General features: G+C 38.7%; 2 protein-coding genes across 2 annotated transcripts; both read right to left on the minus strand.

The window, feature by feature from the left end:
• Positions 1-45: 45 nt before the first annotated feature.
• Positions 46-6044, minus strand: LOC145912546 (DNA replication licensing factor MCM3-like). Its single transcript, XM_083000047.1, has 18 exons — positions 5915-6044; positions 5740-5855; positions 5299-5421; positions 5023-5128; positions 4722-4907; positions 4239-4402; positions 3773-3983; positions 3244-3387; positions 2743-2889; positions 2535-2636; positions 2108-2282; positions 1781-1922; positions 1442-1586; positions 1087-1227; positions 787-890; positions 645-727; positions 354-508; positions 46-278 (listed from the first exon to the last, which is right to left on the minus strand). The coding sequence occupies exons 1-18, from the start codon at positions 5981-5983 to the stop codon at positions 153-155; spliced, it is 2439 nt and encodes an 812-aa protein (XP_082856173.1). The 5' UTR covers positions 5984-6044; the 3' UTR covers positions 46-152.
• Positions 6045-8594: 2550 nt separating this feature from the next.
• On the minus strand, positions 8595-13460 carry LOC145910813 (copper-transporting ATPase 2-like). Its single transcript, XM_082998020.1, has 5 exons — positions 13379-13460; positions 12868-13055; positions 9823-10026; positions 9320-9557; positions 8595-8736 (listed from the first exon to the last, which is right to left on the minus strand). The coding sequence occupies exons 1-4, from the start codon at positions 13458-13460 to the stop codon at positions 9492-9494; spliced, it is 540 nt and encodes a 179-aa protein (XP_082854146.1). The 3' UTR covers positions 8595-8736; positions 9320-9491.
• Between the last annotated feature and the right edge of the window lie 1562 nt (positions 13461-15022).

A 15022-nucleotide genomic window follows, 5' to 3' on the forward strand; every position in this document is an offset into this window, starting at 1 on the left:
CGACACTTTTGAAAAGCAACAAACAGTTTTATACAAAAACCAGGAACAAGTTTATTGACAAAAGTAAACATCGCAACAGCATGATCTTGTATTTACACTCAACAAATGCCAACTCGTATAAAGCAGTCAGTAAGACACTGCAACCTAAACAATTAGATGAGGAACACAAGGTCATCTGATACCATTACTTGGTTATCCTCCATCATTTGTGAGAGGCAGCTGTTCACTTCTTGGGTGGAAAACGTATCGCTGGTTTGAGAGTTTGCCCAAGTAGTGATCTGAGCAGAAATATTTTAAAACACTTACAAACTACATAGTATTTCAAAAAATAGGCTGTAACAAATGACACACACCTCAGTGACACTTAAACTCTGTTTGTGTGCTGCTTGGAACTTGCTGTGGACAGCACTTCGAAATTTGTTCAAACGCTCTTTGGACACAGGCACGGATGTGGGGGCATCGCCCTTTCCTTCTGTCTGTTGCGGGGGTGCAGGAGATTTTGTAGCAACTAACAGAAAAGAAAATACTTCTTTGCGAGGGAATTTAAGTTAATCCTGATTAAAGCAACTTCCAGGCTTTTGATAACTAACTTAACACACAATTCCATCACATAACGCTCCAAAAAGTTTTTAAAAAATCCTAACTTTCTGGCATATCTTCTTCCGCAGAATCAAAGTTGTAAGGGTCGTTCGGATCCCCAGATCCATTTACACCATTTGATTTTCCCCTGTACAAAAACAGCATCATAAGACAATCAGCAAAGGGTGTGATGTCCAATGCCCTCACCCCTTCTTTCTTCTCTTCCTTGGAGTCTCAATTTCTCCTGTTTCCTCTTCCTCGCTTAACTGCTCTTCATCATGTCGTCGTCGTTTTCTTTCTCTCTCCTCCACCTGAGGCAAAAAACAACACAACTTTGCTTCAAAACATTTTAAAACCACAAAAAAAACATTTTTGTACCAAAAAATCACTTACAGTGCAAAGTAATGAGTGATGAATTTGTTGCACACAAAAACAGATAAACGCACCAGTAAATCTCTTGAACTATGTTTAAACACACTAAAATATTTCAATGATTCAATGTTGTACCTTGTGAAAGTAGGCAAACTGAACAAGCTCGATGGCAACCTCTGCATCTCGCATCGAAACAGTCCGAGACATTCTTGCTTTTGCATGTGCTGTGGCCAATCGAATCAACGTTTCAAGGGTACGGGCTGTAACTGGTGTTGTCTACAACAAGAGGAAAATCAAAATATTATCTCAAACACAAGTAAAAAAGAAACTTCTCCATGAAAGGTCATTATTTAATTTCTGGTTTTATCAGTCTAAGGTTTTATCGGTCAGAAAAATGTGACAAAACTAAATTTTATTAGATAGGATACACTGAATCAATGGTAAAAATTGTTTCGTTTCTTAGGCTTCTTGTACCTTTGCTTCAACTTACTCTGGCTTTATCGTTGTTTTCTTGATCCTGGCACCTCAGCTTGGCGTATTCTTCTGCAATGCAATTAGCGGCTTCTCGGGAAAGTACAGGTTTTATGATCTTTGCAACATGGACATATTTCTTGATAAATCCCATGCTCACCAATCTAAAACAACAAACATTTCTAATGAGAACTACCTCATGAAAGGGTATTGTTTAATAAACCGGTTTGAATTTCAACTACCAAAAGTGTCACAACAATTTTCACCACTTGTTCAGCATAAAACACACACACGCATAACAATTAATATGATATACATTTAAATACCTTCATCACTTTCTAAAATGAGTTACACCTACTTTGTGGTTTTAACATTCCCGCTGTTGTCCCCGTGAAGGACATGATCGTGCTTTTCATATATGGGGGTTTCTTGCTTATCTTGTTCTTCGTTGTCTGGGTTATTAGTTGACAGTATGTCGGCCCCAACATTGATTGGCAAAGCTGAATAAAAGTAAGATTTAGACCAACGCAATTTATCAATGGCATCGATTTGTTTCATGCAAAAACGGCCTAATGTCTGTAACTCAGAAATGAGTGTTACTGCAGTCACAAAGAGTAGGTTTCCATAAAAGTACCCAATACACATAATACGGCTAGTTGTTTTGAAATACAACAAGCATTCTTACGATCTCCGTCTTGTTCCGCAGGCGACCGATATCTGTGAATTCTTAAAACATGATCGGAAATTCTCCGGTCATTTTCTGGTTCCATTTGATCAAGAACAATAAACAGGAGATCAAAACGTGACAACAAGGAATCCTGCATACCTATGTTCTCCATTGGGGGTTTATATTGGTCATACTGCAAAAATAAACATAAAAAAGGTTAAAATGTAGCACAAGTCCTTCTTTAAGTGGCAAGAAGTATGTATATCTAAAATTTAAAATTAAAACAACAAAATCACTTAAAAATATATATGGACAAAATGTAAAAAACGCAAATGGTTTAAATGAAGCTGCACAGTAACATAAAAAAACACTGGTGCTTATTCTCCATTTTAAAGTTGTTTCATACAATCCTAAACTGCAATATTTCCACATATAAGTTACTTACCCTTCCATAGACAGGGTTGGCAGCAGCCAAAACACTGCATCTGGCATTAAGCGTTGCATGGATTCCAGCTTTAGCCACAGTTACACGGCCCTGCTCCATAACCTGTTTGAAAATTGAACCAAGTTTAGTACAAACTTAAAATAAATAACTTAAACTCAGTTTAAAACAAACTATATACTTCTTGAAATTGTGTTTAAATCGTACTTACTTCATGAATGGCTGTACGGTCTATGTCACTCATTTTGTCAAACTCGTCGATGCACACCACCCCACGATCTGCTAGAACCATAGCACCAGCCTCTAACCTTCTTTCACCACTTTCCTCATCAGCTGTTACTGCAGCAGTCAAACCAACCTGGTCAGAAATATCACAAATGGTTTCAGTGTTGTTTTGTAAAATGTATCTGACAATTTAACAGACTTTGGCCTTGTCCCAGGATAAATGAAAAGTTAAAATAGTGTTTACTTCCACACAGCATATTAATGCAAGATTTCCAAAACTTTCAGGGCCACTAACCTAACTTATTTTGTAATTACTAACTTATTTTGTAAATCTTTTCTCAGACCCCCGATTTCTGTTACATAAATTTTTCCACCCAATTAGTGTGGAAAGGAATAGATAGAAAATAAATAAATAAAACAACAACGAAGATTTATGAGAAGCTTACACAGTCAAGTTTGACTTTAAAGTGCAAATGTATTTTTTTACCCCTGTGGTTCCTCTTCCTGTAGTAGTGATAGCTCTCGGTGCAGTGTAGAGCACATATCTTAACATCTGGGATTTAGCAGTGCTGGGATCTCCAATCAGCAAAACGTTAATATCTCCACGAAGGCGTGTTCCATTTTCTAAAATCTGCATCAAAGTTTCAACATCAATTAAATGTGAAAAAGGTAATATAGATTGCAAAAAAAGCCATAATATTGCAAAGCTGCAGACAGGGTGTGTACACGCACTGTTTCGACCTGTAAGGGTTCCGTTTGGCCATAGTGCGCTCCACAGTGGTTCGTCGTCTCTGTTGTTCGGTACTAGTATAGGGTACCCTGCAGATCGACGTTGACCGAAAGGTACCACAAAGTGGAGACTAGTGTGCCTGCTAGTGTGAAAGCTAGCACAGTGCCACTCAACAGCTGCACTGATGAGACCTTACAGGTCGAAACAGTGCGTGTACACACCCTGTCTGCAGCTTTGCAGTAATATAGATTCTTAACTGATTTATCCATTTGAAATCCACACAAACCTTTTCTGTGCCCCCCAACAGCATACAAAGTACAGCTTTCTTAATGTAATCATGCCCATGAATTGAAGGTGCAAGTGATCTTGCTAGTGTGTCAAACACATCAATACTCCTTTGTCTTGAAAACTTCCTAATGTTACTGATGTCTTCTGGTGTAAATAGTGGCTCCACATCTTTACTTAATGCCTTGATGTTGTTGGCTATCAGGATAGTTCTGAAAAGTCACAGAACATTTAGTTTGCAACCACAGTGTAAATATCGTCGTCTGAGAACAAAAGAAGTCAACTGTGGCATTATGTTTGTATCATTTTTAGTTGGGCCAAAAAAACATACGTCCTAAAAAATCGTATAAACATTTTTTCCCCATAACTGTTTAATGAAAACTAACAATTGCGTGCATTGAAACAGTTGTCCTGTAAACAAGCCAATACATAGGCCATCTATGCAAGTTTGAAACGTTTTAGTCCACCTGAATATGCCGGAGGTATGTCCACCTTTTTTCCCAGGAAGACAACGATATGCTCCAATAATTTGCACCCTATCTCCAGGTTTACATTGATCAACAAGATCATCGTCAGCAATGATGTCAATAGACCTCGGTAGTTGTCCGGCTGGCGCTTTTTCAGGCATTTCCTAAGCAATAACGATTTAAACACAAATTCAACATCCATTGATCCTGGATTATGTGAAAGATACAAAACTTTCGTGTCAACATCCCATATTTATAAAATCATTGGCCGATGGCTCCAGATCAAAAGTTTAGAAGCCATGGTGATGTACCAAGGCAACAGAAGAAAAACAAAATATATATCATTTTGATGAAAGGACTGCTCTTGCTTATTCAAGAACCCCTTGCATGTCAGTGCAACACAGCTTGGGATTCACAGTTCTAGTATTTTCATGACATTAGTCTATCAACACAAGGATGGCAAAGTACTATACACTACTATACCTGTATTGTTAATGTTTGGTGGTCCTTGTACACTGACAAACCAAACTCTGTTTCCAGAGGATTGTTGTCCTCATCTTTCGTTGGGTAAACTAAACTACTCGGAAAGGGTGATGCAGATGTCATGTCTGTGTAGCGACGGTCAAGCGTTTTGTTGGTGGCAGGACAAAAATGCACACTTCGAACAACCTGACAGTACATTTTAATTCTTATTGTGAACAGAAAGAAATTCAAATAAATACACAAGACAACCAAACAGATATTAAGATAAACTATAAACTTTTGTTGCTTAATATTTGTATACCTTCGGCCTCACTAAAGAGCATTTAGTAACAATTCCCTCGACACAAACAAGATTTCCAAGGTAGCTGGAGATCAAAGTGCGAGGGGTGACATGCTTTGCTCCAAAACTACAATAAATTTTGTAAACCTGGTTAATATAGTAGCAATGTACATAAAAATTTTCTTTATGGATACAAAACAAAAAGTTTAGTGGAATGCTATCCTATGGTATTGAATAAAGAAAAAAATATATTAGTTGACTGCAAGTAATTTTTTGGAAAGTGATCTGTGAACAAACCTTCCTTCAAACCCGACAAAAAATTCTTCATGTTGTTTTGCATAAACCGTATCAATTGATGCAACATAGCTTTTCAAAGCACGCTGGAAAGCCCCCAACTCCTCAAAACATCCTTTCAATAACCTTTAAAAAACACAGGGTTTGTTAGAGTTTCTAATTTGCACAGACACTTTTTTAGCAAACAATTAATTGCACAGATCATGTGTGAAATAATGTATGCTTTCTTATGTTGATGAATCAGTTTTTTCTGCAAGGATTGTTGAAAGTATTCTGAAAGTTTGTGTTGATAATATTCTGAAAGGATATATACTTTTTCCCATATGGAATATATAAGCCATGAAATGCATTTTACAATAAAAATGAAACCAGATTACAGATACATGTCTGTCAGAAAACTTTTAAAAGGCAAGTTTCCAATTCAGTCACTACTTTAAAACAAACTTTTTGCATCTTGTGTCATTTTTTCTTCGCAAGTCGTTAATGTTGACCACAATACGGTACTGGTTCTTCTCTATCATGTGTCTCACAAGGTCTGCATAAACGCCTTGGTCGGTAACCTAAACATATAACCCGTGCAAATATCTTAAAATATAAAATGTATTCAATCACGTCCTACCCCATCGTCAAGAAAATCCATGTACTGACGTTCAGCCTCACGAAGCTCTTGGTCGATTTCCACGTCCATGGTTCTCGAATGCCTTTAAAGCTGAAGCAACCTTAATTTAACTTTAGGATCTTTGGAATTGTTGCCAGTTCTATAGTTCCCGGGAAAAGTATATTTTTCCCGCCAGACGAGGTCAAAATCAGTCATGCGTAGCAGTTTCTTAACAAGGTTTTTTGTTTTGCTGCAAATATACTTTGTGCTTAGTTGTACTGTAGAATATTAAAACAGTATTCTATGCTTGTTTTAGTATTCTATGGTTGTGCATGAACAAACTTATATCATTTAACATTTTTTATATATTTTTTCGAGAAGGCCCCATCATGCGTTTGGCCGTTTGACCCATGATCGATGTTGTCCATTGAATTATGTCCCGCTGTGTTTTAGCTGTTACGCCCTTTTGTTTTTTCGTCGCTCAATTTCTTTGCCCTGTTGGTTCGCTTCGCTACTGTGTTTGTTTTATTCTCTGAAGAAGCCTAGTCGTACGTACAGGCGAAACGTCAGAAAATACAATCTTTTTTAAACAAAAGGTGTATATTTGTTGTTCTCCACCAGAAGAGCGTCAGATTCATAATTCATTATGATACCTGGTGGTCAAAGCCTATTTTCAGTTTTCATGCTTGCTTGTGTTTCAGGAATATCTATTGCCGCAAACTCTTTCAAAAACGTAGACTCGTTTTATTGCGATAAATCATAGCACTCCCACTATTTTGAGCAGGTGTAATACTTGCGAAATAAAAATGGCACAAACATAAACTTCCGCGTTTAACCACCTTTAAACATACACTAATGAAATGCTGGAAATTACAGTGCGATGAAAACGATATTGCATTCTCAGACAGTGACATGCACGCACTTTTTGCAGCTGAGGCTTTGTTAAGTTTACTGTGGTTTCAAAACGCGCCCTGAATAAAAAAAATATAATTTCTGCACAGAATAAGAACCAACAGCACGAGATGCCTGTTGTGAACGCAGCCTTCAAATGCTGTGTGAACGAAATTCTAGCAACCTAACTCCAAACATTGTAAAACATCCCAAGCAAAGTGTTCACTTGAAAAAATCTTCACCCTTTTTCCAATTCGACGCTTTCTGACGTCAAAAGAGGCGTAGATTCACTGTTCCATAAATCAGGGTTGTCGCACGGAATCCTGGGCATTGACAAAAGGTTAATTACATGCCAGTAAAGTAATTGCGATCAGTTGTAGCTTAATATTTGCTGCAATTATTCTTACATTGAATTAACAGGAAAGTATTTAAAGATGTTCAGAATTTTAAAAAGTTTTTAGACGCGGTGGCACTTCACGCATTAGTGCCATAACTTATTTCGATACAACGCAGGTGGTTCGTGGCTACTAAGGGGACTTGGTACGCGATATGTTTCAGGTTGGGACCACTTCTTTAATGGAATATAATTCTATTCTTTTTGCCATTGTTCTCGGTGACCAAGAGGAATTTTCGATTTGGTCAATTGTATTTCCCGCAATATTCTGTTTCGTTTTAACATCTTACCACAGTCAGACCCTTTGTATAGCGATTAGCTTTGTTGTTTTAATGAAATAAATGCATGAAACGTGTGTAGAAAACTAAGGAATTACCAAGTTCGGTTAAATAGAAAGGCGAACATATATCTAAAAGTGCACTAGAAACGTGTTTTCTGCAGACCAAGGGGCAAACATAACATCAATTTCAACAATTTTAAGACAAATATGCACATTTTATAGCTTCTAGGAAAATTGTATGACCGGACTGAAAAGATTGCCATACAGAAATGAACAGTTACTTGTAACAGCAAGCGGACAATTGGAATTATCTGTTTTACGTTGTCAATCACTATTGCTAAGACTCGAGACTTAAAGCCGCAAAGCTTACTTGTGACGTTAGCTCTATTCAATAGTTTTTTGGAAAAACATTCAGTGTAATGAAAAATCACGGTAGGACTTCTGGTGCAAGTGAGTCGACGGCGTTGCAATAGCATCTTTGGTTTGTTAATGTTTCTGGTTTGCATGCAGGTGATGAACTGTTAGTAAAAAATGCTGCAACATGATGAAAAATCACATAAAATCTTTGAAAAGTAAACACACTTCACAGAAAACAGCAGGGTTCGGAAGGTTTAAACCCAACGCCCTTTCGACAAAGCTGCACCCGGTATAAGGATTTTTGAAATTACAAAATGTTTACAATTCTCCAATGGATAAAATTATTAAACCATGTTTCAATCGGTCCAATTCCAATTGCCCTTTTTTCGTAATGCAGCTTTGTAACATGGCGCAATGTTTAAACACTACAACCCTAGCGGAGGTCGTTTTCAGACCAAAGCAGGAAAATGAAACAACCGGTCAAACAATCGGCAACGGATTATCTGTGAGTGACACAACACGAGCGCAGCATTGACCGCCTGGTGGCGCCATGCAGATGACACAGCACTTTCCGATGCACTCGAACTGAAAATCATCCACTGATCTTACAGCATCTCCTCGGTGTCTTCGTCGTCCAACAAGAGCGAACGTTTCTCTGTGGAGTGCCGAGACCCGGGTGCTGTGTAAGATTTCTTTCCTCCGATGCTGCCCTGGCCGTCGTTCTCAGCGATGGAAAGCGAATGCAACGACTCCATGACCTTCGTCTTAATCGCAGACAGGTGGCGCCCGATTTCGGAACTGGATTTAGGCTTGACCGCCCCCTCGACACCGGATATCGCCTCGACTTGGTAATCGCTGATGACGTCAGTGGCGTTGACGTAACGCGGAGCGGGAAAGGCGTCGTGACTGGGTTTCTTGTATCTGTCATTGACATCGGGAATAAATATTTTCGTAGTTTTAATTTCTTGCACACAAAACGCGAGGAGATATATATTAGTGTAGCGTTGTGGAACAAACTTAAATTCACACAAATTGTGTGTTTTTAAGTCGCGCAAAAGGCAACAAATAAACTACTCCAGCTACAAAAACCTGTGTTGACCCATCACCGCTACAACTAAACAGCTAGAAATGGCCACAGCTACCGAGTTGCGTTTACCACGATTACGTCGAAAAGTTACTGCATCATAGATTCTTCATCAATATAAGGAAGAGAGACCACTTTCAATAGATGGGGGTGAATTGGTAAAATCGGATCGTTTAGAACAATATCATGTCGACTGCTTCTTGTACTTTCAGTGAGTGTTTGTGAAAATATTTCCATCGTCGTTGCGTCACGCGGTAATTCAAAGACGTCATCACGATGACGTTTGAGGTTTCGCGTCAGGCTAAAACGCGGACAGTTTTGCACAAAACTTTTGTCAAACAACAATAACGCCACAATAACATTTACATCTGCAGACAAAAATGCCAAAAAGTTCACAATGTGTAAAACACCAAGACTTACAATTTCAGAAAGAGCGACGAGGAAACCACGGACACAGAGCTGAGGGCCATGGCGGCCGAGCCCATCCACGGCTCGAGGACGGCTCCCAAAACGTAGAAGGCCCCCGCGGCGAGTGGAATCCCCACCAGGTTGTAGACACAGGCGAAGACGAAATTGATTCGAATTCTCCTGATCACCAACTTTGACAAATCTTTGACTTTGACAAATCGATCGCTGCCACCACGTCCATAAGATCGTTCTAAGAAAGAAGTCAGCTGTGATAAGAGGACTTAAAAAAGCATTTTTTTCATGTAGAGTTATTATGCGGGAATGAACAATGGTAAAATGCGCGCAAGGACACGGTTCCAATAGGGTCACTATCTAAACAATAACTATTTTCAGGATTCAAATGTTATCTTCGGAGCTAAAACCTTGTCGTTTTACAGAACAAGAAGAATCACTCGCTTTTAATTACGAACACTATTAAGCCGGAAAGCAGGTATGTTAACAAGCAATATACAGACCCTGATAAGAACAACATCAGCCGCCTCCACCGCCACATCAGTGCCGGTTCCGATCGCCACTCCAACATCGGCTTGTGCGAGGGCGGGAGAGTCGTTAATTCCGTCACCAACCATCGCCACTTTCTCCCCGCTTTCCTGAAGTTGTCGGATTTTACCGACTTTGTGGGACGGAAGCACTTCGGCGTAAACCTTCCGGATTCCAGCCTGTCAAAATTAAGTTCGTCGTTTGTCAAATGTGTTTCGTTGAACTGATTTGGAACCGACTGCAAGTCACAGGGGTAATTCAGTATTGTTAGATTAGGCAGTAGTACACAAGCGCACGACCAATAAAAGAGAGCAAACTCAAACCCTTTATTAGAATTAGTTGGGTCGCCGAAAGTTAATGATTTTACGGTGAAAATTAGCTAGTTAATAGACAGTGAAAGGGTTACAAGCACCACAAATAGTAAACACGCAGCTTAAACCGGATACATATTCGCCCTAATGGCCTGTATTGCAGGAGTCCACAGCCTTGGGCGACTTAATATACCACAGCGGCGATCCTCATTTCAGTGATAACCCGTAAGCTCTGGCTCGATTCGACTCCCATTTTGGTGGTAAGAATATAAGTGAATGTTTGTGATTGTCAAAAAAGCATTTTTGTAAAGTTATTAAACCGCTCTTTCTACGTTTACATAAAGAAATTAAGTGCTTTCTGGTAAAAAAAAAACGCGTAGAAAGTGATAGCCTACAGATTTTAAACGTTTTTGAGTTCATTGGAAGGACTAAAATTTCCTTTCCTTATAATGTTAGGTTATGTACAAACTCATTCTTACCTTGTTTTAAAAATGTACAAAGGCAACATATTTCCTGGAACTACAACAAAAGTGAGGGACAGAATCTCAATGAAAAGTTTAAAGCAACAAATAACACATCAGCCCTGGCGAGGCATTCCAAACCTTTCTTTCATAATCGCACAAAAATTTAAGTCATTCAGGCGATTATAGGATATTTTTCAAAAGCCAGATATCACAAGTTTCCAAGGAGTAAATCGTAACCAGATGTTGCAGAAAGTCTAGTAAACTGATTCTACAAACTAGGTCACCACAAACGCAAGACTTGTGGAAGCCCAGTACTATATATAGCAATGAAAGGCTTCAAATTCTGAGGGTCCTGAGCCACGGGCGAAATATTATACCCGCGTAAAGCAACAAAACACACAGCGAAACCAGCCCTGGCTCGACTCGACCCTCTTTTGTTGCGCAAGTGCATGACAAATTTGCAGCATAAACTGGATGAAAACGCATATTTGTTTTACATACGCTGTGATGTTTATTCGCTACCAAATACCTTTACGTCATGTCTAAGCATAACCAAGTCAGAGATTTCCACGAAAGTACAAACACTAGGGTATCTCCAAAATACGCGACGAAAATCATGTTGACGGATATGCCATAAAATTAATTTGTGTTTTACGGAACTAACGAATGATTGCTATAATGACACAACGACCACCTACTCAAGGTGCAGTAACAAATAAATACCACTGCTGTAATACGGCTCTTCGGGCAATAATTTGATTAAACCAACGTTTCAGTCACCGTGCAGTAATACATATGTATTCGCCTCGCCTTTTCTTATAGTTCTTCTTCTTCGACTCGAGCGTTTTTCTCTGTTTGTGCGCCTTGTCCACGTTTCATTATTCACATTTTTTTGGCTGCTGCAGCCATGGTGGCCGAAACGTTGATGTAACAAAATTACTGCCAGAAGGGCCGCATATTGCAACAATAAAACATGCCTGGCAGCACTAGTAGTAACTTAAATAAATGCCACTTTATTCTGCAGGTTTCCACAGAAATTCTGCGACAACTTGGATAGTGTTGGTTACTCAATCATAATACGAAGGAAGGTTGACGTATTTTCTAGAAAACTTGATTAGTGTGGGTAATTTCGTTGTGGTTTGCGTATATAAGACAGTATACTTAGCGCAAATTTTGTGGAGGTTTTACTCATAATCGTTTGGTTGTGCAAAGGTGCTATATTTCGGAAATTTTATTAATTTGTTGCTGTACCTTGTGTACGAGAACTGTGTATTCATTAAATTGCATTGATTACGTAATTTGTCAATTTAAGTTGAACTCAAAAGGATTTGCAAGTTTTATTTTATACTTTATTGGTTTTCGTAGTTTGCGCGTATTTTTGAGAATCCCCAAACGCTATGTATTCACCGATATCATACCAAAAGGAGGTTCGGACATAAATTTACATCTAGTCGAATAAAACAGGCAACGAAGCAGTCTTGATTTAAATCAACCTTATGATTTGTTTAAGGCCGTAATTCATGCCTCGCCCACCTTCCATGATCAAATGAACAGCAAATTCAATGTTCGATATTTTTGCCGTTTTTTTGTAAGTAAAACATCACTTGTGTGCAAGCTTCGATATCTCACCGAATTCAATCCAACTGGCTCACCACAAACTGAAGGCAGAGGGGAGCAGAGTGCTTTATAGTTGGACAGAAAGATCGGTAAGCGTGAGTACAAGCGCTATGGGCGAAATACAATACAACGTATCAGTGCACACGCCCCGGCTCGCATTGAGCTCACTTTTCTCAACAACACGTGGTTTCTGCCCACATTTTTTTTTTTTTTTTTGACCACACCGGGATTTGAACCCAGGTGTCCCGGGCACGAATCCCGATCAGGTTTTTTGCTTGGTATACGGGTCGGGCGCTTGACCAATGCTGCCAATCACCCACATTGCCACTACCATCCAACCCAACAGTTTGTGCACTAAGCATGCGGTAAAAGTATGTTGCTAGGGGACAAGTCTTGTTTCGTTCAATCAAATTAAAAAAGGATTTTGGGATAGTTTCATTGGCGCAAAAGTACGTTACGTGGAGACCGCATTGCCTTGTGTCGCGGTTACCGCTTCATAAACAGTGTGCCTTTTGTTGCTCATTTTTTCTATACCGCACAACTTAATAAAGCGTCAACCGCTTTTGTTAGATCAAAACTATAGCATGGAAGTTCTGTCTCCCATATCTGAAACCAATTAAACACCAACCTGTCTGGCGATCGCCCTTGCTGTTTTCTTATTATCTCCAGTGAGAAGGATGACCTTTACATCCATATTCTGTAACGTGTGCACAGCTAACGCAGCTTCCGTCTTAACAGTGTCTGCTATCGCGAGCATGCATTCCAGGTGGTCGTCGATAGCGGTGAGTATAGCCTTGTAGCCAGACTCTTCTTGCTCTGTATGAAAGAAATGGACATTTAACGCAACAATTTAGGTGCAATCACATGACAATTTTTGGACATGCTGAACAGCTTTTGTCGACAAAAAAATATTGCTGCGTTCGTTTATATTAATCGAATATGGACTGAATTACAGTATTTGACAATAATATATATATATATGTATACATGTGTATGTAAATATTCAGATTCAAAATAAGTATAGCGAATCACAGTTCTAGTATTTTCATGACACTGGCATATCAACACAAGGATGGCAAAGTGACATTACTACTATACCTGTATTGTTAATGTTTGGTGGTCCTTGTACACTGACAAACCAAACTCTGTATCCAGAGGATTGTTTTCCTCATCTTTCGTTGGGTAAACTAAACTACTCGGAAAGGGTGATGCAGATGTCATGTCTGTGTAGCGACGGTCAAGCGTTTTGTTGGTGGCAGGACAAAAATGCACACTTCGAACAACCTGACAGTACATTTTAATTCTTATTGTGAACAGAAAGAAATTCAAATAAATACACAAGACAACCAAACAGATATTAAGATAAACTATAAACTTTTGTTGCTTGATATTTCTATACCTTTGGCCTCACTAAAGAGCATTTAGTAACAATTCCCTCGACACAAACAAGATTTCCAAGGTAGCTGGAGATCAAAGTGCGAGGGGTGACATGCTTTGCTCCAAAACTACAATAAATTTTGTGAACAAACCTTCCTTCAAACCCGACAAAAAATTCTTCATGTTGTTTTGCATAAACCGTATCAATTGATGCAACATAGCTTTTCAAAGCACGCTGGAAAGCCCCCAACTCCTCAAAACATCCTTTCAATAACCTTTAAAAAACACAGGGTTTGTTAAAGTTCGTAATTTGCACAGACACTTTTTTAGCAAACAATTAATTGCACAGATCATGTGTGAAATAATGTATGCTTTCTTATGTTGATGAATCAGTTTTTTCTGCAAGGATTGTTGAAAGTATTCTGAAAGTTTGTGTTGATAATATTCTGAATGGATATATACTTTTTCCCATATGGAATATATAAGCCATGAAATGCATTTTACAATAAAAACGAAACCAGATTACCGATACATGTCTGTCAGAAAACTTTCAAAAGGCAAGTTTCCAATTCAGTCACTACTTTAAAACAAACTTTTTGCATCTTGTGTCATTTTTTCTTCGCAAGTCGTTAATGTTGACAACAATACGGTACTGGTTCTTCTCTATCATGTGTCTCACAAGGTCTGCGTAAACGCCTTGGTCGGTGACCTAAACATATACCCGTGCAAATATCTTAAAATATAAAATGTATTCAATCACGTCCTACCCCATCGTCAAGAAAATCCATGTACTGACGTTCAGCCTCACGAAGCTCTTGGTCGATTTCCACGTCCATGGTTCTCGAATGCCTTTAAAGCTGAAGCAACCTTAATTTAACTTTAGGATCTTTGGAATTGTTGCCAGTTCTATAGTTCCCGGGAAAAGTATATTTTTCCCGCCAGACGAGGTCAAAATCAGTCATGCGTAGCAGTTTTTTAACAAGTTTTTTTTGTTTTACTGCAAAAATACTTGTGCTTAGTTGTACCGTAGAAAATTAAAACAGTATTCTATGCTTGTTTTAGTATTCTATGGTTGTGCATGAACAAACTTACATCATTTAACATTTTTTATATTTTTTTTCGAGAAGGCCCCATCATGCTTGCTTGTGTTTCAGGAATATGTATTGCCGCAAACTCTTTCAAAAACGTAGACTCGTTTTATTGCGATAAATCATAGCACTCCCACTTTTTTGAGCAGGTGTAATACTTGCGAAATAAAAATGGCACAAACATAAACTTCCGCGTTTAACCACCTTTAAACATACACTAATGAAATGCTGGATATTACAGTGCGATGAAAACGATATTGCATTCTCAGATAGTACCTCTCACGCACAAAAAACATGTGTATATAAAAAAGGTTGCTT

Source organism: Ascidia mentula, chromosome 8, assembly GCF_947561715.1.
Source record: "Ascidia mentula chromosome 8, kaAscMent1.1, whole genome shotgun sequence".
Lineage (NCBI taxonomy): Eukaryota > Metazoa > Chordata > Ascidiacea > Phlebobranchia > Ascidiidae > Ascidia > Ascidia mentula.

Coding starts and splice junctions, on each gene's coding strand:
- LOC145912546 (XM_083000047.1), bottom strand. CDS start 5,983: ATGGACGTGGAAATCGACCAAGAGCTTCGTGAGGCTGAACGTCAGTAC. Junction 5,129..5,298: donor TTTGTCGGGTTTGAAGGAAG/GTTTGTTCACAG, acceptor AATTTATTGTAG/TTTTGGAGCAAAGCATGTCA. Junction 728..786: donor AGGAAGAGAAGAAAGAAGGG/GTGAGGGCATTG, acceptor GTTTTTGTACAG/GGGAAAATCAAATGGTGTAA.
- LOC145910813 (XM_082998020.1), bottom strand. CDS start 13,460: ATGACATCTGCATCACCCTTTCCGAGTAGTTTAGTTTACCCAACGAAA. Junction 13,056..13,378: donor TCCTCTGGATACAGAGTTTG/GTTTGTCAGTGT, acceptor TCTTTCATACAG/AGCAAGAAGAGTCTGGCTAC. Junction 9,558..9,822: donor CTGATGTTGTTCTTATCAGG/GTCTGTATATTG, acceptor CTTCTTTCTTAG/AACGATCTTATGGACGTGGT.